Source organism: Triticum aestivum, chromosome 7D, assembly GCF_018294505.1.
Source record: "Triticum aestivum cultivar Chinese Spring chromosome 7D, IWGSC CS RefSeq v2.1, whole genome shotgun sequence".
NCBI lineage: Eukaryota > Viridiplantae > Streptophyta > Magnoliopsida > Poales > Poaceae > Triticum > Triticum aestivum.
In genome coordinates, this window is record NC_057814.1 from 537644947 (window position 1) to 537669280 (window position 24334).

General features: G+C 50.1%; 1 protein-coding gene across 2 annotated transcripts; it reads left to right on the forward strand.

Moving 5' to 3' along the window:
* The first annotated feature begins 13082 nt into the window (after positions 1-13082).
* LOC123166099 (protein ENHANCED DISEASE RESISTANCE 2-like) lies at positions 13083-16191 on the forward strand. Of its 2 annotated transcripts, XM_044583863.1 has the most exons (3): positions 13083-13552; positions 13684-14266; positions 15855-16191. In XM_044583863.1, the coding sequence occupies exons 1-3, from the start codon at positions 13178-13180 to the stop codon at positions 15860-15862; spliced, it is 966 nt and encodes a 321-aa protein (XP_044439798.1). In that variant the 5' UTR covers positions 13083-13177; the 3' UTR covers positions 15863-16191. The 2 variants fall into 2 exon arrangements, with proteins under 2 accessions (XP_044439798.1, XP_044439797.1); XM_044583862.1 differs by lacking the exon at positions 15855-16191 and having other exon boundaries at positions 13100-13552; positions 13684-15841.
* The last annotated feature ends 8143 nt before the right edge of the window (positions 16192-24334 follow it).

Sequence of the window (24334 nt, forward strand, 5' to 3'; positions counted from 1 at the left end):
TCATCCTCTTCCTCCATACTAACCTTGGCCTTTAGAGCAAGGTTGGGCTTCTTTACTCTTTGAGAGCGAAGAACCGCATTGTCGGCGGTCTTGTCCAAGATGCTCATAGCAACAAACTCATCCAACACTTCACTTGATGACAAGGTGTGGAAGTCCGGCCTTTGACGAATTACGGAGGACATGGCTTTGTGGTAGGGCATCATTGCCTTGAGGAATTTGCGCTTGATCCAATTGTCATCCGTGTCCTTACTTCCATGATCTCGGAGAGAGACCGCGAGTTTGGTTACTCTCCGAAAAAGCTCACGAGGTTCTTCATCTTCTTTCATTGCAAACTCGTTGGCTTCATCTTGCACCACTTCATAGTTGGAGCGTTGAATGCTTGCGCTTCCCCGATAGAGGGAAACAACTTGGAGCCAAGCATCTTTGGCCACGGTGTAAGGCCGGAGATGAGGAAGATCTTCGGGTGGGATTGCTTCTTGGATGATGAAGAGAGCATTCTCATTGAATTGATGATCCACAACTTCTCTAGGAGTGAAGTTACTTCGGTCATGCGGATAAAAACCTTCTTCAATGATTCTCCAAAGGTTAGTGTTCACATGATTTAAATGACGCTTAAAACGATAGACCCAAGAATCAAAATCTACATTCTTCTCAATCTTAGGGGCCGGGCCGGCATGATTCAAATGAGTGGAAGGGAGCGGTCCACCATAGACAAGTGGAGGTTCCACATGGGCAAAGATGTCGGTCCCATTTTTACCACTAGAAGAAGGAGCTTTCTCGCTAGTAGCTTCCCCCTTGTCGGAGGTAGCATCCGTCACCTTGTTAGCGGGATCACCCACTTTCAACGGTGCGGTGGTAAGTTTAAGCCCTTCTAAGAATTTATTAAACATGCTTTCGACCTCGGTCGTCATGGAGGTTTTCAATGTGTCCAACGCCACATTGAATTCCTCACGAGAGACCGCGGTTCCCCCATCTCCCGTAGACGAGACCGGATTCACACCGGAGTGCTCCTCCACACCGTCTACGATGTAAACCATACTCTTTGGACGGTAAAGTCCTTAATAAAGAGACGAGGCTCTAATACCAATTGAAAGGATCGATATAGTTGACTAGAGGGGGGGGGGTGAATAGGCAACTAACAATTTTTAGCTTTTCTTTACCAAATTAAACTTTTGCATCAAAATAGGTTGTCTAGATATACAACTAAGTGAGCAACCTATATGATGCAAAGACAACAAGCATGCAAGCAAATAAGAGATATAACACGAGTAAACTTGCGAAAGTAAAGGGACGAGATAACCAATAGTAGAGCCGGTGAAGACGAGGATGTGTTACCGAAGTTCCTTCCTTTTGAGGGGAAGTACGTCTCCGTTGGAGCGGTGTGGAGGCTCAATGCTCCCCAAGAAGCCACTAGGGCCACCGTATTCTCCTCACGCCCTCACACAATGCGAGATGCCGTGATTCCACTATTGGTGCCCTTGAAGGCGGCGACCGGACCTTTACAAACAAGGTTGGGGCAATCTCCACAACTTAATTGGAGGCTCCCAACGACACCACAAAGCTTCACCACAATGGACTATGGCTCCGCGGTGACCTCAACCGTCTAGGGTGCTCAAACACCCAAGAGTAACAAGATCCGCTAGGGATAAGTGGGGGGAATCAAATTTCTCTTGGTGGAAGTGTAGATCGGGGCCTTCTCAACCAATCCCGAGCAAATCAACAAGTTTGATTGGCTAGGGAGAGAGATCGGGCGAAAATGGAGCTTGGAGCAACAATGGAGCTTTTGGGGGAAGAGTTAGGTCAACTTTGGGGAAGAAGACCTCCTTATATAGTGGGGGGAACAATCCAACCGTTACCCCCCACACCAGCCCCGCAGAGAGCGGTACTACCGCAGGAGGCAACGGTACTACCGCTGATCACAGCGGTACTACCGCTAGGCCCAGAGCGGTACTACCGCGATGGTCAGGGCGGTACTACCGCATATGAGCGGTACTACGGCCCCCACTGCCGCGGCTAGTACCGTAAAACCCGACACGAAAAAAGACCCCTCGAATCGAGGCGGTACTAGCGCGAGACCGCAGCGGTACTACGGCTGGGGCTACCAGCGGTACTACAGCTCTAGAGCGGTACTACCACTCTTAGAGCGGTACTACCGCTTGTAGCCATAAGCGGTACTACCGCTCCGCCCCGCGGTACTACCGCTGGGACCAGAGAGGGCACACTGAGAAGGGGAACGAGCCCATCATAGAAGCGGAAAGGCTCGGAGGGGGGCAAAGGAAGTGTACGTGATGATTCCACCCTAGCCTTTCCAAAGCGGACCCCCTCTTGATAGTACGGTGATCCCTATGAAACTAGTCCACCAAACTAATTCGAAAGGACTACACCGTCTTCGCTTCAAGCTCCGAGGGGAGGGAATCGTCTCGTGCCAAAAGGATGAATCTCTGAAAACACTCAATGCACACGATTAGTCCGCAAAAGCATTGTCATCAATCACCAAAACATCTTAGGATAAATATGCCCTTACACACTTCCAGTGACCAGTCCCTTTGCAGTAGAAGCACTCAGTCTCAGGCTTAGGTGCAGACTTGGGCTTCTTCACTTGAGCAGCAACTTGCTTGCCGTTCTTCTTGAAGTTCCCCTTCTTCCCTTTACCCTTTTTCTTGAAACTGGTGGTCTTGTTGACCATCAACACTTGATGCTCCTTCTTGATTTTTACCTCCGCAGCTTTAGCATCGCGAAGAGCTCGGGAATTGTCTTATCCATCCCTTGCATATTACAGTTCATCACGAAGCTTTTGTAGCTTGGTGGCAGTGATTGAAGAACTCTGTCAATGACACTGTCAACCGGAAGATTAACTCCCAGCTGAGTCAAGTGATTATGATACCCAGACATTTTGAGTATATGTTCACTGGCAGAACTATTCTCCTCCATTTTGCAGCTGTAGAACTTATTGGAGACTTCATATCTCTCAATCCGGGCATTTGCTTGAAGTATTAACTTCAACTCCTGGAACATCTCATATGCTCCATGACGTTCAAAACGTCGTTGAAGTCCCGGTTAAAGCCGTAAAGCATGGCACACTGAACTATCGAGTAGTCATCAGCTTTGCTCTGCCAGGCGTTCACAATGTCTAGTGTTGCTCCTGCAGCCGGTCTTGCACCCAGCGGTGCTTCCAAGACATAATTCTTCTGTGCAGCAATGAGGATAATCCTCAAGTTACGGACCCAGTCCGTGTAGTTGCTACCATCATCTTTCAACTTAGCTTTCTCTAGGAACGCATTAAAATTCAAAGGAACAATAGCACGGGCCATTGATCTACAACAACATAGACATGCAAAATACTATCAGGTACTAAGTTCATGATAAATTAAAGTTCAATTAATCATATTACTTAAGAACCCCCACTTAGATAGACATCCCTCTAATCATCTAAGTGATCACGTGATCCAAATCAACTAAACCATGTCCAATCATCACGTGAGATGGAGTAGTTTTCAATGATGAACATCACTATGTTGATCATATCTACTATATGATTCACGCTCGACCTTTCGGTCTCAGTGTTCCGGGGCCATATCTGCATATGCTAGGCTCGTCAAGTTTAACCCGAGTATTCTGCGTGTGCAAAACTGGCTTGCACCCGTTGTATGTGAATGTAGAGCTTATCACACCCGATCATCACGTGGTGTCTCAGCACGACGAACTGTCGCAACGGTGCATACTCATGGAGAACACTTATACCTTGAAATTTGGTGAGAGATCATCTTATAATGCTACCGGCGAACTAAGCAAAATAAGATGCATAAAGGATAAACATCACATGCAATCAATATAAGTGATATGATATGGCCATCATCATCTTGTGCCTTTGATCTCCATCTCCAAAGAACCGTCGTGATCACCACCGTCACCGGCTTGACACCTTGATCTCCATCGAAGCATCGTTGTCGTCTCTCCAACTATTGCTATCACGACCATCGCTACCGCTTAGTGATAAAGTAAAGCAATTACATGGCGATTGCATTTCATACAATAAAGCGACAACCATAAGGCTCCTGCCAGTTGCCGATAACTGTTACAAAACATGATCATCTCATACAACAATTTATATATCATCACGTCTTGACCATATCACATCACAACATGCCCTGCAAAAACAAGTTAGACGTCCTCTACTTTGTTGTTGCAAGTTTTACATGGCTGCTACGTGCTTAGCAAGAACCGTTCTTACCTACGCATCAAAAACCACAACGATTTTTTGTCAAGTGTGTTGTTTTAACCTTCAACAAGGACCGGGCGTAGTCACACTCGATTCAACTAAAGTTGGAGAAACAGACACCCACTAGCCACCTGTGTGCGAAGCACATCGGTAGAACCAGTCTCGCGTAAGCATACGCGTAATGTCGGTCTGAGCCGCTTCATCCAACAATACCACTGAATCAAAGTATGACATGCTGGTAAGAAGTATGACTATTATCGCCCACAACTCTTTGTGTTCTACTCGTGCATATAACATCTACGCATAGACCTGGCTCGGATGCCACTATTGGGGAACGCAGTATTTCAAAAAAATTCCAACGATCACGCAAGATATATCTAGGAGATGCATAGCAACGAGCGGGGAGAGTGTGTCCACGTACCCTCGTAGACCAAGAGTGGAAGCGTTAAGTAACGCGGTTGATGTAGTCAAACGTCTTCGCGATCCAACCGATCAAGTACCGAACGCACGGCACCTCCGCGATCTGCACACGTTCAGCTCGGTGACGTCCCTCGAACTCTTGATCCAGCTGAGGCCGAGGGAGAGTTTCGTCAGCACGGTGGTGTGATGACGGTGATGATGAAGTTACCAACGCAGGGCTTCGCCTAAGCACTACAACGATATGACCGAGGTGGAAATCTGTGGAGGGGGGCACCGCACACCGCTAAACAATCAACTTGTGTGTCTATGGGGTGCCCCCTGTATATAAAGGAGTGGAGGAGGGGGCCGGCCGGCCTCAAGGGGGGGAATCCGACTCCAACTAGGAGTAGGTTCCCCCCTTTCCTAGTCCAACTATGAGGGGGAAGGAAGGGGAAGAGGGAGAGAAGGAAAGGGGGGCCGGCGCCCCTCCCAATACGGATTGGGCTTGGGGGGGCCTCCTCTTGGCCTTCTCCTCTCTCTTCCACTAAAGCCCATGTAGGCCCATTAAGCCCCCGGGGGGTTCCGGTAACCTCCCGCTACTGCGGAAAATGCCCAAACTTATCTGAAACCTTTCCGGTGTCCAAACATAGCCTTCCAATATATCGATCTTTATGTCTCGACCATTTCGAGACTCCTCGGCATGTCCGTGATCACATCCGAGACTTCGAACAACCTTCAGTACATCAAAACACATAAACTCATAATATCGATCGTCATCGAACGTTAAGCGTGTGGACCCTACGGGTTCGAGAACTATGTAGACATGACCGAGACTCATCTCCGCTCAATAACCAATAGCGGAACCTAGATGCCCATATTGGCTCCCACATATTCTACGAAGATATTTATCGGTCAAACCGCATAACAACATACGTTGTTCCCTTTGTCATCGGTATGTTACTTGCCCGAGATTCGATCGTCAGTATCTCAATACCTAGTTCAATCTCGTTACCGGCAAGTCTCTTTACTCGTTCCGTAATACATCATCCCGTGACTAACTCATTAGTCACATTGCTTGCAAGGATAATAGTGATGTGCATTACCGAGAGGGCCCAGAGATACCTCTCCAACAATCGGAGTGACAAATTCTAATCTCGATCTATGCCAACTCAACAAACACCATCGGAGACACCTGTAGAGCATCTTTATAATCACCTAGTTACGTTGTGACGTTTGATAGCACACTATGTGTTCCTTTGGTATTCGGGAGTTGCATAATCTCATAGTCATAGGAACATGTATAAGTCATGAAGAAAGCAATAACAACAGACTAAACGATCATAGTGCTAAGCTAACGGATGGGTCATGTCAATCACATCATTCTCTAATGATGTGATCCCGTTAATCAAATGACAACTCATGTCTATGGCTAGGAAACTTAACCATCTTTGATTAACGAGCTAGTCAAGTAGAGGCATACTAGTGACACTCTGTTTGTCTATGTATTCACACATGTACTAAGTTTATGGTTAATACAATTCTAGCCTGAATAATAAACATTTATCATGATATAAGGAAATATAAACAACAACTTTATTATTGCCTCTAGGGCATATTTCCTTCACCATCATCGTCGAAGATGATGACCTTGAGGGTGTCGGGAGTGAGGAGCTTGAACGTCACCATGTAGCCGAGCTTGATCTGATGAACGGCTGCGTAGGTGGCCCAACCTTGATCCAGGGTCACCCTGCCATTCATCAGCTTCACCGTCACCTTCCAGGAGCAGCCGGTGTTGTTCCTGAGCTTGAACTCCGTCGACACCGCGACGAAGTGCTTGGCGAAGTCCAGGGGCATGGGGATGAACTCAAGCTTCGGTGCAAGGATGACCTTGCAGAAGTGAGTTGGGCCATCCTCCTAATGGTAGTGGCCGTAGTTGCGGCGCTTGTTGCTGGGGGGCTCCTCCATGCCCTCGTCGTCGCGACCCTCAGGCGTCTTCGGGTCTTCCTCGGCGGTGGGCGGCAGCACAACCTCGTCGGGCATTGGGTGAAGGGGCTGCTTGCCCTTGTTGTCAACGGTCGGGAGCACCTTCGTGCCCATCTCATTACTCTCCTCGCTCTGCACACAATTCATGAAGTCAGGCACAACACAGAGTTCATGGCTTATTGAAGAGCATGTAGTTAAAACGGCATGACTGTCACTCTTCTCCTCCTCTTCATCGCCCCTATATTTACTCACCCTGCCCACCACTACTTACCCACCCCATCTCTTCTCTGACTGTCAAGCTTCCTCCTCCCCATCGCCATGAGCTCTAGCTCCAGCTCCAACGCCAACCCCTTCCCTTGGGGTATTGGCTAGAGAGCCTTCTTCCTCGGGTGGTCGGCTGGTGACCGCACCAAGTTCGAGAACACCATGCAGGTGTGCTCGAACTTCGGCTCCATGCCTGACATGCAGAAGGAATCTAATGCAGTGCTCATGTGGGCCACTGCACAAGAGCTGAAGACGTTGATTCCTGACATGCAGAAGGGCGCGATGGCAGTTGACATCATTCGCTGGGCCATGAATCAGGCCGTCTCCGACGACGCTAAAAAGAGGAAGAAGTGGTGCAAGTACAAGAACTATTGGGCTCCTAATGACCGCCGTGCCGCAGTGTACTGGGAGACGGCAATCGCGCCGTCGGCGGTCATCGGTGGCGAGCCTAAGGAGGGGGAAGAACCGGTGCAGATGCCAGCGAGGGCGCCGGAGCCAGGCCGTCGTACCTGACAGATCGACCTCGACTCTTCCGAGGACGACGACGACCCGCCGGCCCGCACGGCGATGAAGAAGATGAAGGCCAGCGGCTCGACCCGTCGCTCCGCATGCCGGTGACGGTGTCCGTTGTGAGCCGGTATCCGTTGTGTACTCCCAACCCCCCTTCTGCATCCGCATCTACCTCTATTCCGATCTTGCATGAACTAGTTTGAAGTAATATGAACTCGTATGAACTACCTCTACATGCTTATCTACCTCTATTCCCCATTCCCCTCCGCCGTGGATCGAATCTATCGCCGGATCGAACGGGAAAAAGTTCTGCATGTCGAACAGAGAGAAGTGGTTACCGCCATTGCCGCGGGCCAAGTGATGATCCGCTCGCCGGTGATGGAGTCCGATGGTCTTCTTGCTCTGCTCCGATCCGCTGCCGCCGGTGAGAGTTGGGAGAGTGGGGGAGAGTCGGGAGAGGGGGCGGTGAGGGGCGGTGAGGTTAATAACTGCCGGCGCTTCGGGAAGCAACGCGGCTTCTCGAGCGTGGCCGCGCGCGTGCAGCCGCCGCCGCCCACGTGCACCGCCCGGGCCTGGCCCTGGAGAAACTGCCGATTCGTGCGTTCCCAGGGAGCCAGGCCCAGGAGTGCTTTAAGGTTCGTGCCATGCGGCCCGTACAGTGAAAGCAGGCAACCAATCGGCCTGTTTTCGTCCCGTGCGAGCCAGACCGGGCCTCATGCAGGCTACCAAACACGCCCTAGTTCAAACACGAGACATCATATACAACGGTTAGGTCTTTCCCAGTGCGAAGGCGCTAAGTGCATGAAGATACTTAACAACTAAACTCTTCAATGAATATGTGCTTAACTTCTTATGGGTAAACTTCCTTTCATTTTATTTTTTAGCGGCCAAACTCTTCCCATGCTTAGTTGTTTTGCCTAGGTCTGCTTGCTTCACATCGTTTCTTCATGGGGCCATCAAAGTGCCATCTCCCCTCCTTAATTGCTTCCTCACATTACTTTTTTTTCCCTAAGGGCCTTAAGGCGTCGACTAGTGCTCCCAATTTATCATTGTTGTTTTTTTCCTTTTGGTTCCTTTAAAAAAGCCAACTACTGGTTTAAAAAAACAACTGCCAAATTTATAAGACAAATTAAACGGTTTATGAAATAAAAAATGTTAATGAATTTGCAAGAAATTTGTAAGTTTCAAATATATAAGTTAATTTGGAAAAGTTCGTCAATTTGGACAATACTCTTGAATTTCGGAAAATATTCCTGAATTTTCAAAATATTCATAATTTTTTAATGTTTACAATTATTTAAAAGCATTCATTTTTAAAGCATGCACAAACTTGAAAAACTATAGGTGAATATTCAAAATATTCATGAATTTGAAAAATAAATTAACAAAAATACTCATAACTTTTAGAGAACGAACATCAACAGACCCAAAAAAAACAAAACCTTTGAATCGGCAGATAAAAAAGGAAAAGAAAACTAATGAGAAAAAAAACTGAGGAAGTGAACATTCTAGAATTTTCCCAAAACTGGGATCGCAAAATTATTTTCCGCTATATGGGCTGTCCCGTTAACGAAGAAAGAATAGTGCGTTGTGCGTTGTTGAACTATTTAGTGCTTTCAGCGCCAAATAGGACATTCCAGTTCAAAGTCAGTTGTTTCTCAAAAAAGAAAAAAAAGAGTTCAAAAGCAGCTTGGGAAAACGAAACAATGAGTTCAACACCTAGGCTGCAACTCCGGTGTAATGTCAAAAACGCTTCTATATTGAGACGGAGAGAGCACTTACTACTCCCTCAGTTCCCAAACACAAGTCCTTTTAGAGATTCTAATATGGACAACATACAAAATCTCAATCAGATGAAGTATGTAGTCCATGTTAAAATCTCTAAACAGTCTTATAGGACGGGGGAGTAGTATATTTCTTAGTTTAGCACACACATCTCTATCAGACGAACACCACTGGGATTTCTTAATTTGCAGCCCCTCTACGACGCATTATTAATCCTCACAGACATGGCTTGGAATGCTCACTTGTTCATCCCACACTCCTTCACTACCCATTGCTTGTCAGGAGCATGCAACTTAATCATACTAGCAATCAAGGCAAGTCTCCAGCCTTCTCTTCATTATCCTTTCTTCTTTCCAATTTCCAACTGGTGTAGACTTCCAGACAAGAGTGTCCGGGAGAGCAGAAGGATTAACTAATCCACTGCCAAATTGCTTATTATTGTTAATCCCATTATAATTTTGCCAAAAAAAACAAAAATAATGATGAACCGTCTTGATGGGCTGGCGACAGATAACATCCCGGCGATTATGCACTGGTCTCCACTTGGCTCTGTCGCCGATGATTGGCCTGAATTATCCGGTCCGGTCAAGCAACCGCAGCCGATACTGACACACTGCTGCATCATCGCTAGATTTGTTTTCTTCCCACCGCTCGTGCCGCGCTGTTCCATGTTTGATGAATCGGAATGGGATGCCCATGTGCTGGCGCCTCACTACTGACATAGGAGTACATATTTGTGCACAGTAGATTAGCTGCTAATCATTTGCAGCCAGCATGGCTAGCTGGGCCATTTGAATCCACTCCACTGCGCGCTTGGTTAATCTTTAATACTAGGAACGCTCTGCTGAGCATGTGTGTGGCAGAGTAGCATCGGTATTACTTTGATTTACTTTGTTTAAGCGGTGATCCGGGCAGTGATGGAGACTGTTACAGGTGAAACCAGAGCGGAAAGCGAAAAGCTCAATCGACAGCCAACATCAACTCTCTTCTCTGTCCATTGTTAATTGGAGTCAGTATAAAGGATAAGGATTGATTAAGTATGTAGGAGTAGATTGCACTATTTATAGGAGGCGCTGTCAGGAAGAGCTTGTCTTGTTTTTCTGATGGCACTGTGAGGAAGGAGCTGCGCTGCTCTTGCGTTGCACATGCATGGGAAATTGGGAAGCCCGTTCAGGATGCAGGCGCACGCAGGTTACATAAAAAAGCAGACACGAGCCCACCGGGGCCAATCAATCATTTCGCCAACATGCCGGAGAGCACATGGATGCATGCGCTTGTGCGCCTCCGATTCGGCCACTCGCCACCAGGTGACCTGGGAGGGAGCATGCGATGCCGATGCGTGCGTGCGTCCCCGCTCGCGGGCCGCATCTTTATTCTTACCACGACCGGATCGATGCCCCACTGACCACCGGGGATCTTCGTCTCCTGCGATAGGGTGGGGAGGCCGACGGTCTCGTCGGTGGCGCGTCCTTCGTCTCTCCGTCCGGGGCCAACCAATGATTCCGCCAGGGTGCCGGAGCGCACATGCACGCACGCGCCTGTGCGCCTCCGGTTCGGCCGGTGACCCGACCTGGGACTGGGAGGAGGGAGCATGCGGATGCGATTGCGCATTGCTGCTTCGATTCGGCTCCCAGGCTCGACCGGAAGTGGGCCGGCTGCCGGGGATCTTCCTCTCTGGCGGCGGACGCGATAGGGTGGGCCGCTGGCGCTGGGTGGGGGAGGTCGACGGACGGCCTCGTGGTCGTCGGTGGCGCGTCGCGGTCGGATCCCCGTCAAACCCGACGCGACCTTGTTCGGTTTCGCTTCCCCGCGCGTCAGCGCGGCGTGGCACGAAGCGGTGGTCGGCCACTCGGCCATGCATGAACCGGGGCCGACTCGGCTCCGGGCCGTCTTTTGCCGCCGGCCATGACCATGATGACCATGACGACGCGCTCGCCTAGCGTGACCCGCCCCTCCGCTCCGTTCCCACCACGTACGTTACATACGAGTGCACGTACCTGTCGACAGGTCGCTTTGATTTTTCGCCCCGGGAGCGGCCGTATTTGGCCCTTCGCCGCGGTTCCATGCCACGTTTTCTCTTCCTTGTTACGGGCTCCGTTCTTTGTCTGTATGTGCGTGTGTGATGGCAGCCAAGTCCTCTGGAGTAGGTTTATTCGGGATTGCTTTTCTGCGTGCGCGGATCGCAGTCGTGACAGAGATATGTGCCGCAAGACGACGTCCATCTGGTCTGCAAGCGACTTCAAAACGTTATCTCCGTAGAGAAAAGCCAGGCTCTCACTCTCTCCCTGTGCAGGCAAGGCAAAGGTTTTGGCTCCTGGTGCACCTGCGCCCCAGCTAAATCGGAGTAAATACTCAAAACTGTGCCAATAGTTTCAAAATAGAAAGAAACATATTTTACATGTTTTTTAGCCAACTTTTAAATGGCCATTATCGAGTATATTTGGTAGTATGTCGGTTGCTTGCTGTTTTTCTAATTATATGTCCTTCCTCAATCATACTCGACATATATGTGTACTTTATTCAGAGTTTTGTTCCTAACTAATTCAACAACGTATCTCTTGACAAGTCTACCAAGTATCACCATTCATAGATGATATCTAAACGTCCTTTTCCTTAACTCCAAAACATGCAATCCGATGGTGTCGACACGTCAATCACCATAGCTCCTCTCCACAAAAAGTAATTTATACTGTCAACCAGGGTATTACCTTGAAAACACCATCCGATTTTTCAACCGCAAAAAAAGAAAAAACCCACCAACTTTTCTTGAAACATAATAGCTCTACCTTTTTGTTATTCATATGCTCATATGTAAGTTCAGTTTGTCCCATAATTTCGTCTAGAAAATGTTGATGGTACATGATTGAGTTCAATTATTACAATATGTACTGCATAGAAAATTAGGGGAATCCGGTGAATGCAGGTAAGACACAAACATCTTGAGATTGACGAAGTTACCACATGCGCCTCGTAGTCAAGGGAAACGCCTCCCCTTACTGAACAAATATCGCCGAAAACCCCGAAATAAAACAGAAAAATACGAGCACTATTGGCACGTCCGAAACTTCAACCTTGGCGTGTTGGTTCCGCCACAAAGGATCTAACCATATGAGGTATGCTTAGCTCACAATCTTAAAGACACTTAAGATGTCATATTTTATCAGACAGTTCGACGTACCAAGCCTCGCTCAATAGGCAGGAGCTGTGAAAATCATTTTCCATCCCGAATCATGACATATGTCGATTTTATATGGTTCCCAACTAATTCAGCAGCACAGCCCCGTGACAAGTGTACCGAATATCACTATTGACGGATGGTATCTAGCCGTCCTTTTCTTTAATACCAAAAACATGCAGTCTGATGGTGACGACATGTCAATTACCATAAGCTCCTCCCCAGGGAAAGTAACTCACTGTCAAGCAGGAATCTCCACCGGCCCATCTTGAACAATTATATTTCCAGTTTTGTTACTCCTGCCTTTCTATGTCTAATTCGCCACTTGTGGTTGGAGGTGGTACAAGATGAGTGATGTGTCGCTCTAGTCGTGGTTTTGTAGCCATGGTATGGTTGTTTTCTTGCTTTGTATGCCGCTCCGTTGTATGTGTCATATTGTCACTTCTTCTATGAATCTGATACGCCTTTCCATGAAAGAATTCTGCCTTTTTATAGAAGATTTCTTTGTCTTGTATCAAAGTCAAATTTGTCCCATGAATTTGTGTCGAAAATGCTGTGGCACAGGATAGAGTTTATCTTTTGAATTTTGTTAAAATCACGATGGAAGGCGCTTAAAGGCCAAGGACACCGCGTGGGCTTCGTTCCCACGGATCCCATCCCACATCGATCGACCGATCGATCCCAACCGATAGGATCCATCCCACTGTTTTATAGGCGCAGCTGCTGCCCTCCCAACCGATAGCCAAAGTCCAACGCCTCCCACAATTCGCGCAAAGGCACCCAGGGCCGGACCCCCCCGACCCGCCCCACCCCCACCCCCCACCCCGCCCAGGCCGGCGGCGATGCCCCCGACGACGCCCCAGCGCCGGAGGCAGGACGAATCGGGCGGCGGCGACAACTGGCGCGAGGAGGCCGTGTCCGCCGGCTCGCTGCGCCAGGTGGACCTCGACAGGGGCGCCAACGGCTGGGCCGCGCCGCCGGGGGACCTGTTCCAGCTGCGCGCGCGCGGCTACTTCTCCGGCGGCGGCGGGAAGCGCGGCAAGTCGGCCGCGTCGGCCGACTGGCTCCTCCGCCCCGCCGGCGTCGACTGGCTCCGCTCCCACGCGCGCCTCGACCACCTGCTCGCCCGCGACGACGTCCCCGTCGCCGCCGCCTTCCGCCGCGCGCGCCTCCGCAAGGACCCCAACGCCCACTTCCTCCTCGCCGTCAATCTCCAGGTCCCGACCCGATCGATCGCATCTAGGCCGAGGAAGCCGGAGGGCAATAAAAAAAAAATCGTTTTTTTTCTCTCTTCCTGTGTGATGCCGCCTGATTTTGAGACCCCGCGTTGCGTTCGCGTTCCTCCCAGGTCCCCGGCCGGCCGGACGCGTACAGCTCGGTCTTCTACTTCGCGGCGGAGGCGCCCATCCCGCCGGACTCGCTGCTCGGGCGCTTCGTCTTCGGCGACGACGCGTACCGCAACGCCCGCTTCAAGATCGTGAACCGCATCGTCAAGGGCCCCTGGCTCGTCCGCGCCACCGTCGGCAACTACGGGGCGTGCCTCCTGGGCCGCGCGCTCACGTGCCGCTACCACAGGGGCGACGACTACCTCGAGATCGACGTGGACATCGGCAGCTCGGCGATCGCCACCGCCATCCTGCATCTGGCGCTGGGCGCGGTCACCTCGGTGACCATCGACATGGGCTTCCTTGTCGAGTCCCAGTCCGAGGAGGAGCTGCCCGAAAAGCTCTTCGGCGCAGTGCGCATCGCGCAGATGGAGATGGGTTCGGCCAAGTACGTGGAGACGGCGTCTGATGAGCCTGAGACCGCCGGCAAGGCGGCGCCGGGGTTCAGGGTTGGCTCGGCGAGGGTGGCCAATGATAGCCGCCACCAGGAACGCGCCAGCGGCAAGGCCAGCAGGTCGACGAGCTGCCAGGAACGCCTGGGCGGAGGTGAGGGCCCAAATCACTCCTGACATCTTCTTCATAGCAGTGTCTGATATTTCAATGCGGCTAATTTGACCACTTCTATATGATGATCGGGCATGAACTCGATGCTACAAAACTTATAAGTATATGATATATAGTAGTAGCTGACGAATTCGTTCGGTGTTAGCATAAGCCACTGGATAATAATTCCATGATTCTGTCAGTTATAGCTGCTGCTATTTAGCTCAGCTGAGCCTTACAACAGCATGAGAGTGATGGCATTGGCAGTGCCGTTTCAAGTTTTCAACGCATTCCTATTATCTTAAGAGCAATGCTTGATCTGTTGGCTGGGGATATTATAATTTTTCCAAGGTTGATGTGTGCAAGTTTCTTTTGTGTCTAGTTAATTGATCTTGTGTTGGGACGAAAGGGAATATGTGGGCTGTGCTCTAGGGATCTGATATTGTAGGCTAATTAGTACGGTCATTGAAACAATAATCAGGAGGCAATCCCAATTATTTAATGAGGTCCAAGATTGGGATGTGGGGTGATTGATGGTTGGTACTGACAGTTGACAAGATTGTGATACGGGGTGAAGGTACCACTAACAGTTGCCAAGATTAATCTTGTGTATAGGAGCTTAGGATCTTCAATGGTCTCAACTTCGACGATTTTATAGGTGCTTGCAAATGGGCATTCCTCGTATATTACGGTTTTACATTTCAGTCACTTGTCTAGAAGGAGCATTTCTGCTTGACACCAGAGTACTTCAGGAGATGTGTGCATTTGCCATGCCTCTCATTGTTCCTGTGTGTCAATGTGATTTCTGTTAACTATTTACCTGTTCACCGTGTACTAGTTGTACCCATTCGTGGTCCAGTTTGGCCATGATCCGTGTCTTGGAAACGCATATTGCAGTTCCTTGGGAGCGTCCTCTTCATCGCTCCTTTTCTTGCGCGTTTAGCTGTTTCGTTGTTTTGAGGTTGAGACACAGGCATGTGTGCACTACAGGGTGGTGATCAATACTTGTGATGGTAGAAGCTATTTATTTTAGGTGGGGTTGCCGATCATACTTTTTGTCCTTGATCGGCTGTCCCATTCGTATTAGAAGTTGATTAGGTGGCATTGGAGCGTATATAAATGGTGTTCTTGCAAGCAACATCCATGTCTTTATCACCTAGCTGAACTATCATTACTGTTTTAAGCAAGACAACAGGGTGTCTTGTACTGGTACGCAGCACTTTCATTGGCATCATACGCTGCTTGGGCTTCTCTGCCTGATTTGCAGTGACGCAATTCGGTAGCACTCCTTTATATGTATCAGTTCATGGGTCGAGAAACTTGGATTTGTGGACATGTATGTTAGCCTTTTTCATTCTTTCATTCACTCGTTTCTTTTGCTTGGACGGTTGTTAGCCCGCCTTCAAGCAAAGCCAATATGGTTACTTGTTCTGGCTGTTGTCTGGGGTATAATACAATCCATCAGAATTATAACCTTGTTGTCTAAGATCTGAGATGGTGGCAATACCGGGTTTGCTAGAGGAACTACATTTGCTTTTTGTTGAAGTTTGGAGGAGACCAAAATAACATTTCAGTTTCTACCCCTTTTCAGGAAAATAGGCGCGGAACACGCGAGGATGGATGCTGTATAAACCATGAGTTGGAGAAAAAATGATTCTTCAGTTTGAGAACCGGCGCCGAGAGAGAGAGGGAGAGCCGAGAAGAGGAAGGCCGGGATATTTATTATATTAATTAAAGAAAAAAAAGGGCAAGTTAGTTAGTTGGTGCCACAGAATGCAATGCATGCTCCCTTCATCATCATCATCATCATCATCATAATGTGATCAGAGCTGAGACCTGATCGATGGCAAATATTAGTACTTAGATCAGTACTCCTGCTTACACAAGTCCAGTAATGAGATGCCTCGGTTGCTTCGCTTCTGCTATCATTTCCGTATACATCTCTGAAAAACCTCGTTTCTCTTCTCCCTCCCCCGCCGTTGAAATCCGCTAGTTCATGAAATGAATGGCCGGCGTTGGTTCATGTTTGCCTTTTTTTTTTTTGTGATTTTGTCTGGATTGTTGATGAACCATTTGGCGATCCACCGCTGTTTCTTCCTTTTTTGGCTTTCGGCTGGCGTCTTTGGAGGGAAGGAGGGAAGGAAGGACGCGTCGGAAACATGGCGGGACAAGGAAGGCATATACTCCTGAATTCCTGTCTGTGCAAAGGAAGGAGGAAGGCGGGGAGGGATGGGATGGTGACGCGGCCGTGGACCTTTGCAGGCACGGCGAGCGTATCGTATCGTCGGAATCATCTATCTATCTAAATCGTAGTGCGGGAAGAATCACTCCGGCCGGCACGGGAGTCGGGGAGCGCACGCTGCTGTCGACGTAGTAATTGTTGTGAGAGCCTACTCCTACTTGTGGAGCAGTACCGTGTACGCACTAGTAGCACGGTATATGTATGGCCCGTAGATCTGGATCGGCGCCGGTCGTGTCCGACGCAAGAGCCATACCGTACGTAGTTTTTTCCCCGAAACCTAGGGCTCCCCGGCGGCGCTAGGGTTTCGACGTGGAAACCGATCGGCGGCCGCGGATCTCATCGGCGGGCCGCCCCAAGGACTCGGCGAGGGTGATGGCTACACCACCGACGCAGGAGAACTCGGGATCGAACAACACCAGATCGGCGAGGGAGAAACTTGAGGAAGCGCTGGGAAAGCTGGGCATATCCGAGGAGGAGGCGACTCCTCTCGTGATAGATGACCGTCTGGATGGTGCTCCGGTGAAGTGGTTGCTGGCGGGAAGGTTCTGTACCGCAATCAGTATCATATACACACCATTGGCAATGCTTTGCGACCGGCTTGGGGAAACCCTAGAGGACTGCAGTTCTGCTCGACTGGAGCGAATATGTTTGTGGCTGAATTTGAGTCTCATCGAGACCGTGGCAGAGTTTGGGCAGGATCGCCTTGGCACATCAACAAGAATGCGGTCATCCTGGCCGAGTTTGAAGAGTGCATGCGCCCAGATGAGGTCAAGTTCGATCGCCTGCAGGTTTGGGCTAGGGTTCTTAATCTACCCTATAATTTGAGAGATGATGCATGGAGCCTCCCAATAGCCCGGATGATTGATAAAGAGGTTCAGATTGCTAAGTTTGATCACAACGGAGGCTACCTCCGAGCTAGAGTTTCGGTGGAGGTCAATAAACCACTTAGGAGATGGGTGCTTATTGATTCGGCGAGGAGGAAGAAGGTGGATTCCTATGACATACAATATGAACAAATTCCATACTTCTGTTTCTCTTGTGGGCGGCTGGGCCATTCGGATCTTTACTGCTCTAACCCAAGAACACGTGATGAGAAGGGAGAGCTTCCGTTTGGGCCGATACTGCGAGCTCCTGATGAGAACAGGTATCCAGCAGGCAGCGAAAATTCTTCTAGGGGCCAGAAGTCTGACCATAACAGCAAGCAAGAGACGAGGAATTCTAGAACAAAATCCAAGCAAGATGCGGGGGAGGAGGTGGTCTCGCCCTTGAAGAACAAAGAGAACACTCGTTATAAGAGAAAGGAGGGACCGACCGCAGTATATCAACCGAAGCAGTTGCTTCTTACGGCAGCACAAATCCCAGAATATCTAGATCCGAGTACAAGCACTGCAGGTGGAGAAGATGATGAGGATCTTGTTCGGGAACCAAAGAAGAAGAGGCCTACGCCTGACAACTCGGCAGAGACCGGTGATCGGTCCTGCCCAGCCCAATGAGTTGCCTCTCATGGAACTGCCGGGGGCTTGGGAACCCCGAGGCGGTTCGAGAGCTCCGCAACATTGTGAAGCTAGAAGGACCCACTCTTCTCTTTGTCATGGAAACAAAAATTAAGGGGAAGAGAGTTGAGGACTTGCAAAGACATCTAGGCTTCGGAGGGTGCTTTGCAGTGGATAGTGTAGGCCTTAGTGGTGGCATCGGGCTTTTTTGGTCACATGATGTTATTGTCGATCTTAAAAACTATAGTTCTGGACATATTGATGCTACTGTTAAATACAGAGATCAAAACTCCTTTCAGTAGAGGTTTACTGGTTTTTATGGAGCGCCTCGAGCTGAAGATAGACATCATAGTTGGCGTTTCCTACGTACTTTGTATTCCATGCCGCATGCGGCTTGGATTTGTATGGGTGATTTTAATGAAACTCTCTATGCTAATGAACACTTCAGTCGGGCAGCTAGGCCTGAGAGACAAATGAGAGCTTTCAGAGAAGTCACCGATGAAGTGGCCCTCCAAGATTTGGGGTGGTCAGGCACAACTTACACCTGGGACAATCGGCAGGCAGGTGATGCAAATGTCAAGGCGAGGCTGGATAGAGCCTTTGCCAATGAAGAGTTCCGGCAACACTTTCAATACATCAGAGTCAGACACTTACCTTCTGTTGAATCTGATCATTGTTTTGTTGCAGCGGAGATAAGGGAAGAGCTTACGAACATGTCACGAGCAAAGAGACAATTTAGATATGAGAACGTGTGGTCATCGCATGTGGACTATGACCGTATAGTTGCTGCAGCGTGGCAAGAGGCAAACAGAGGTCCGGGCCTCCAAGGTATTGCGGACTCACTGCATCATCTGAAGGAAACGCTTGAACCTTGGGGGTCTCGCGAGTTTGGCTGCTTAACTCGCCGAGTCAGACAGTTACAGAAAAGACTCGACAATCTTCGGTGTCGTTCGGTGGGACGAGGGCCAACGAAGGAGGAAAAAACTGTGGTTCGACAGCTACGCGAGGCCCTTCACCAGGAGGAGATCTGGCTACGGCAGCGATCTTGTGTTCCTTGGCTGAGAGAAGGCGATCGTAACACTGCATACTTCCAGGCTCAGGCAGCTCAAAGGAAACGTATTAACAAAATACAAGGTTTATGTCGAGCGGATGGCTCGGTTTGCGCAAATGAAGAGGAAGATAAGAGCGAGGTTCAAACATTCTATAGGAATTTATATGAATCCCAAGGTTTTATGGATTCTACCGAGCTGCTCACTCATGTTCCAGTTAAGGTCACGGATGACATGAACGTGGAATTAACAAAACCCTATACGGCGGCGGAAGTCAGGGCAGCCTTGTTTCAAATGGCTCCCTCCAAAGCACCGGGGGTAGACGGCTTCACTGCGGGGTTTTATCAGCGTCACTGGAGCTTAGTAGGTGAGGCAGTAACCGCGGCAGTGTTGGATTTTCTAAACGGTGGAGAACTACCAGTGGGTTTGAACGACACTTCCATCACTTTGATCCCCAAGGTACGGCACCCCCAGTTTATATCGCAGTATAGACCCATTGCATTATGCTCGGTTCTATACAAGATTGCTTCAAAGTGTGTGACGAACCGAATGAGAGCATATATGGATGTGATAATCAGTGAAGAACAAAGCGCGTTCGTCCGTGGACGGTTCATAACTGACAATGTCCTAGTTGCATATGAGAGTGTGCACACAATGAGAAGGCGGAAAAAAAGGAAGAACTATGCTTGTGCAATTAAACTAGACATGATGAAAGCGTACGACCGTGTCGAATGGCATTTTCTTGAGGCTATTCTCACAAAGTTGGGTTTCAACAGGGTCTTTGTCCGGCTGATCATGAAGTGTGTATCTTCGTTACGCTTCTCAGTCCGGGTAAACGGTGAGCTGCTGCCCTTCTTTACACCCTCGCGTGGGTTGAGACAAGGTGACCCGGCGTCACCTTTCCTTTTTCTGCTCTGCGCGGAGGGTTTCTCCTCTTTGCTGAAATTTTACAATAATGGGCACATCGACAGAGGTATAATAGTGAGCTACAGATCGCCATGGGTGTCACACTTGCTTTTCGCGGACGACAGCTTGATCTTCGTTAGTGCAACCACCCAAAGTGCAGAGAGATTGAATGACATCCTCATAATTTACGGGGAAGCATCGGGTCAGTGTGTTAATCGTACTAAGAGTGCTATTTATTTCAGCTCCAACACGCCGGCCCAGCTCAAGCAGCAGCTAAAATCGGTTCTCAACATCGACGTCGAGGCCTTTAGCGAGCGTTACCCGGGGCTACCCACGGCGGTTGGCCGCATCACAAGCGGTACTTTCGACCACATTGGGGAGAGAGCTCGCGGGAAGATACAGGGATGGTCTGAGAAACTACTTGCATGCGCAGGTCGTGAAACATTGCTGAAATCAGTTGTTCAGGCGATTCCCACGTACTCAATGAGTACATTCTTATTGACAAAGAAGGTGTGCAAGAGTTTGACTTCACCAATGGCCAAATATTTCTGGAGCAGCTCTATTGACAAAAATGCGTTGCATTGGGTTTCCTGGAAGAATTTGGCTACACCAAAGTGCCAAGGTGGTATGGGGTTTCGTGACCCTCATCAGTTCAATCTTGCACTGCTCGGGAAGCATGGTTGGCGCTTTATGACTAACCCTAATTCTCTTTGCGCAAGAGTAATGAAAGGCCGATACTTTCCTGACACAGATTTCTTGCATGCTTCTGTTCCAAAGTCAGCGTCAGCGACTTGGCGAGCCATCATTGCTGGCAGGGAAGCACTGCAAGCGGGCCTTATCAAGAGAGTTGGAGATGGGAGATCCATCGATGTATGGCAGGACAAGTGGATTCCGGGAACCATATCTATGTCACCTCTGCTAAAACCTCCAAACACGCCGATTCAGACAGTTTCGGACCTCATTGATACTGATAACTGGACGTGGAGGCAGGATCTGATTAGGACAACCTTCATCGCCCCGAATGCTGATGCCATTCTTAACATCCCAATCAGAAGGGGAGGAGGAGAGGATTTCTATGCTTGGGCTTTTGAACGATCAGGCAACTACACTGTTGAATCGGCGTACCGTGCTCTAATGACTCAGAACGAGCGCTTTGCTCTAGAGGAAGGGACGGTTACCGGCGCTTCTCGAGATGATAAACAGATGTGGACGGCCTTGTGGAAACTCAAAGTGATCCCAAAAGTTCGAGTGTTCTGGTGGCGGGTACTGAGAGGGATCCTACGGGACGAAAGCACTCTAAAGCATCGCCATATTGCAGTCTTAGATACTTGCAAAGTTTGTCTGTCAAGGGAGGAGGATCTCATGCATGCGCTCATTCAATGTTCCCATGCACGACGCTTCTGGAATGAAGCTTGTGCTTGGTTTGATCTAAGGCTTCCTCGACTACACCCACACTCGTGGGCCAGAGACATCCTATGTGGAGACCGGATCAGAGATGACGATCGAGCAAAGATTATTACCATCATGTGGACGATCTGGCATTCTCGCAATCGGATCAAGCATGGGGAAGAAGGGAGAGACCCAACAACGGCCATCAGGTCGACGAGGGAGGCCCTAGCGCTGCTGGAATTACCGCAGAAAGAAGCTACACTTCTACCAGGCTTCGGATGGCGACCACCTGAACAAGGTATGATCAAAATGTCAACGGATGGTGCACTCAATGTGGCGGATGGCCGAGGAGGCGCGGGTGGTGTTGCTCGCTCCGCGTCAGCGCTACTGGGAGCATGGTGCAAGCCGTTCGGTGACATTTCAGATCCATTGATTATGGAAGCTTTATCATTGCGAGAAGGAGTGCTTTTTGCAAAACTTCGAGGCATATCGCATATGATAATGGAGACCGACTGTCAGGAGTTAGTGCAACTCTGGAATTCTCGCCGCAATTCACGTTCGATTGTGGGTCCTATCGTAGATGAAATAGGAGAGCTAGTTTTTGATTTTTCAGTTTTTGAGGTTCAACATGTAAACAGGACAACAAATTTACCGGCATCTCTGTGCAAAACGTGCATGCACTCTGAATGGGACCGATTGCTGGCTCGAAGAGACTCTTAGCTTCTTGGTGACCAGCCTCTTGGCTGATTGCCCGGAGAACACTTTTGTTAAATAAAGCTCTCTGATTTGCCCGTAAAAAAAAGCCATACCGTACGTACGCTCCACGGTCTCCGCGCCCATGTGTGCTTGCCTTCCTTGGCGCAGCCCACTCATCATGCGCCGACGGATGAGATTGGAGGAAAACGTCCAGCAGGCTCGACATCAGTCGTGTCCAGGGAAACACACAAGAAATTAGTTACATAGTACAACTCGCCCATGTGTTTCTTGTCCTGCGCCGACGGATTTAGCTTCCAGATGGCTGTGTGCCGGCCGGTAAACCTGCGATTTGCCGCGCTCCCAGGGGACGGTGGACGGCCGTTTGACCGGCTTCACGTAAGCCTCTTCTGTCGACTACTAGTACTTATAAAACTTCACGTGGGTGGGGGATGAGAGGTGCGGCGACAGGTGATGCACCGCGCGCCAGCCGACGTCCGAGGTCGATCGGGTCGTCGACATGGCCGGGGGCTTGCGTGCGCTGCTGTGCAGTGGACGGTGGGCCGGCCGGTGCACTTGCGCCTAGGCGCGCGCGGGGTCGTCGGCGAGCATGCCGCCGCGTGCGTCCTGGGCGGCGCCGCGCAGTGCACGGCTGCCGAGCCTTTGTTGCCGGCATCGATGAGACATCACATACCTACGCAGCAGCGGTGCGCGGACTTTGGTTGTAAGGGTAAACCTGCAAAAATCCTCCCGCATCCGTCTGCGGACAGGGACCAGTCCACGGGCATGGATGCGAGAGACAACCATTCAACCGTAGCCGCATGCATTTTCACAACAACTCGAATTAAGCGGACGAATTTTGATATAAACACCGTGGATTTCATTGAAACTAGGATAATTTGTACATATTTTTTTTTGACGGTGCTACGGCGGGCTTACGCCAGCCTGAACCATTTTCATTATAGATAAGATTGAGATACAACATGACGGTTACAACAGATATCCCCCGACACATAGGAGAAGGAACCAAGAACAACAGAATAGAAGATGGAATAAGGAACAACAGAAGAAGAACCAGAGGCGAGCTACGACAAGCAGCCAACACCAAGAACTTAGCATCCATCACCACCAGTGGACCGACAAGAGCAGGAACTAGCTTTGTTGGATCCGTCGAAAGGACATCCGCCACCAAGAAGACGTAGAGAAGAAGTTGCCTGGTACCATGCGATCTCTGCACCTTGAAGAGCTAGGAGATCGTAGCCACCATCGAAGAGCATCCTGCTACCTAGGAACGTCGCGGCAGAGAAAGCCACAGACCGTGCCGAAGGGCAATTTTCTGCCGAGATAGCCCTACACCTCCTCTGAGCCACACCACGGCCACCATCACAAATAGAGAGAACCATAGCACTCCGCAGGCCACCAAACCTCAGAAGCCATCGAAGGGTGCCGAACACCGAGACCTCACCACCGCCACAAGCCCCAAAAAGAGAGGTCAACCATTAGCATAGGATGACCAAGGTACTGGTCGCCGCCACAGAGCACCTCCACCGCCACCGCCCTACAAACCAGCAACCTGAACCAACACTCCAGCCCAGACATCAGACGACCAACCGCGGATCCCTGGCTCCTGAAACGACGCCCCCAAGGGGGAAACAACATTGAAGATGTCGTCGTCGTCCGATCCAGAGAAGGATCTGGATCTGAGACTTTCGCCCGAAGCACAAAGAAATAGCCGGCAACGGTAGCTCCCCAATGATGCCTTCATGAAGGGACACGACGCCAGGAGACGTCGTCATCATCGTTGCCGACGAGGTCGACAATAGGCTTTCGCCTGAAGCATCCCAGCCCGGCCGACTCCGCAAACGCCGGCCCCCGAGTCCGGCAGCGCTAGACCTTCCCCTCTCCTGCCAGTCCACGGCGAGCGTCCCCGCTTGGTCCAGCAAGAGTCATCCGCAAATACAGCCGCTCACCTCGAGCACCTGCATAGACAGAGTTGGTTCTGTCTCGGCTGCCACCTGCACCCAGCCCCTCACCGCCGGCCACAACACCACACCACCACACGCCTACCCCGCCGACAGCAGCCACCACCGACCCCCCAGCCGCAACCATGGAGTGCACCAGCCGTTGGAGCCACCGCCCCAGAGGGGTCCAGATCTGGGCGAAGAGAGGCACCCAGACCAGGTATGGCAGTCACCGGGGTCACTGCCACGGCCTGCTCCACCACGCTGCGCTGACCACCACACCCGCCTACGCCACCAGCCCTCAGTCGCGGCCGCGGGGACCGCCGGCCAAGGGAAAC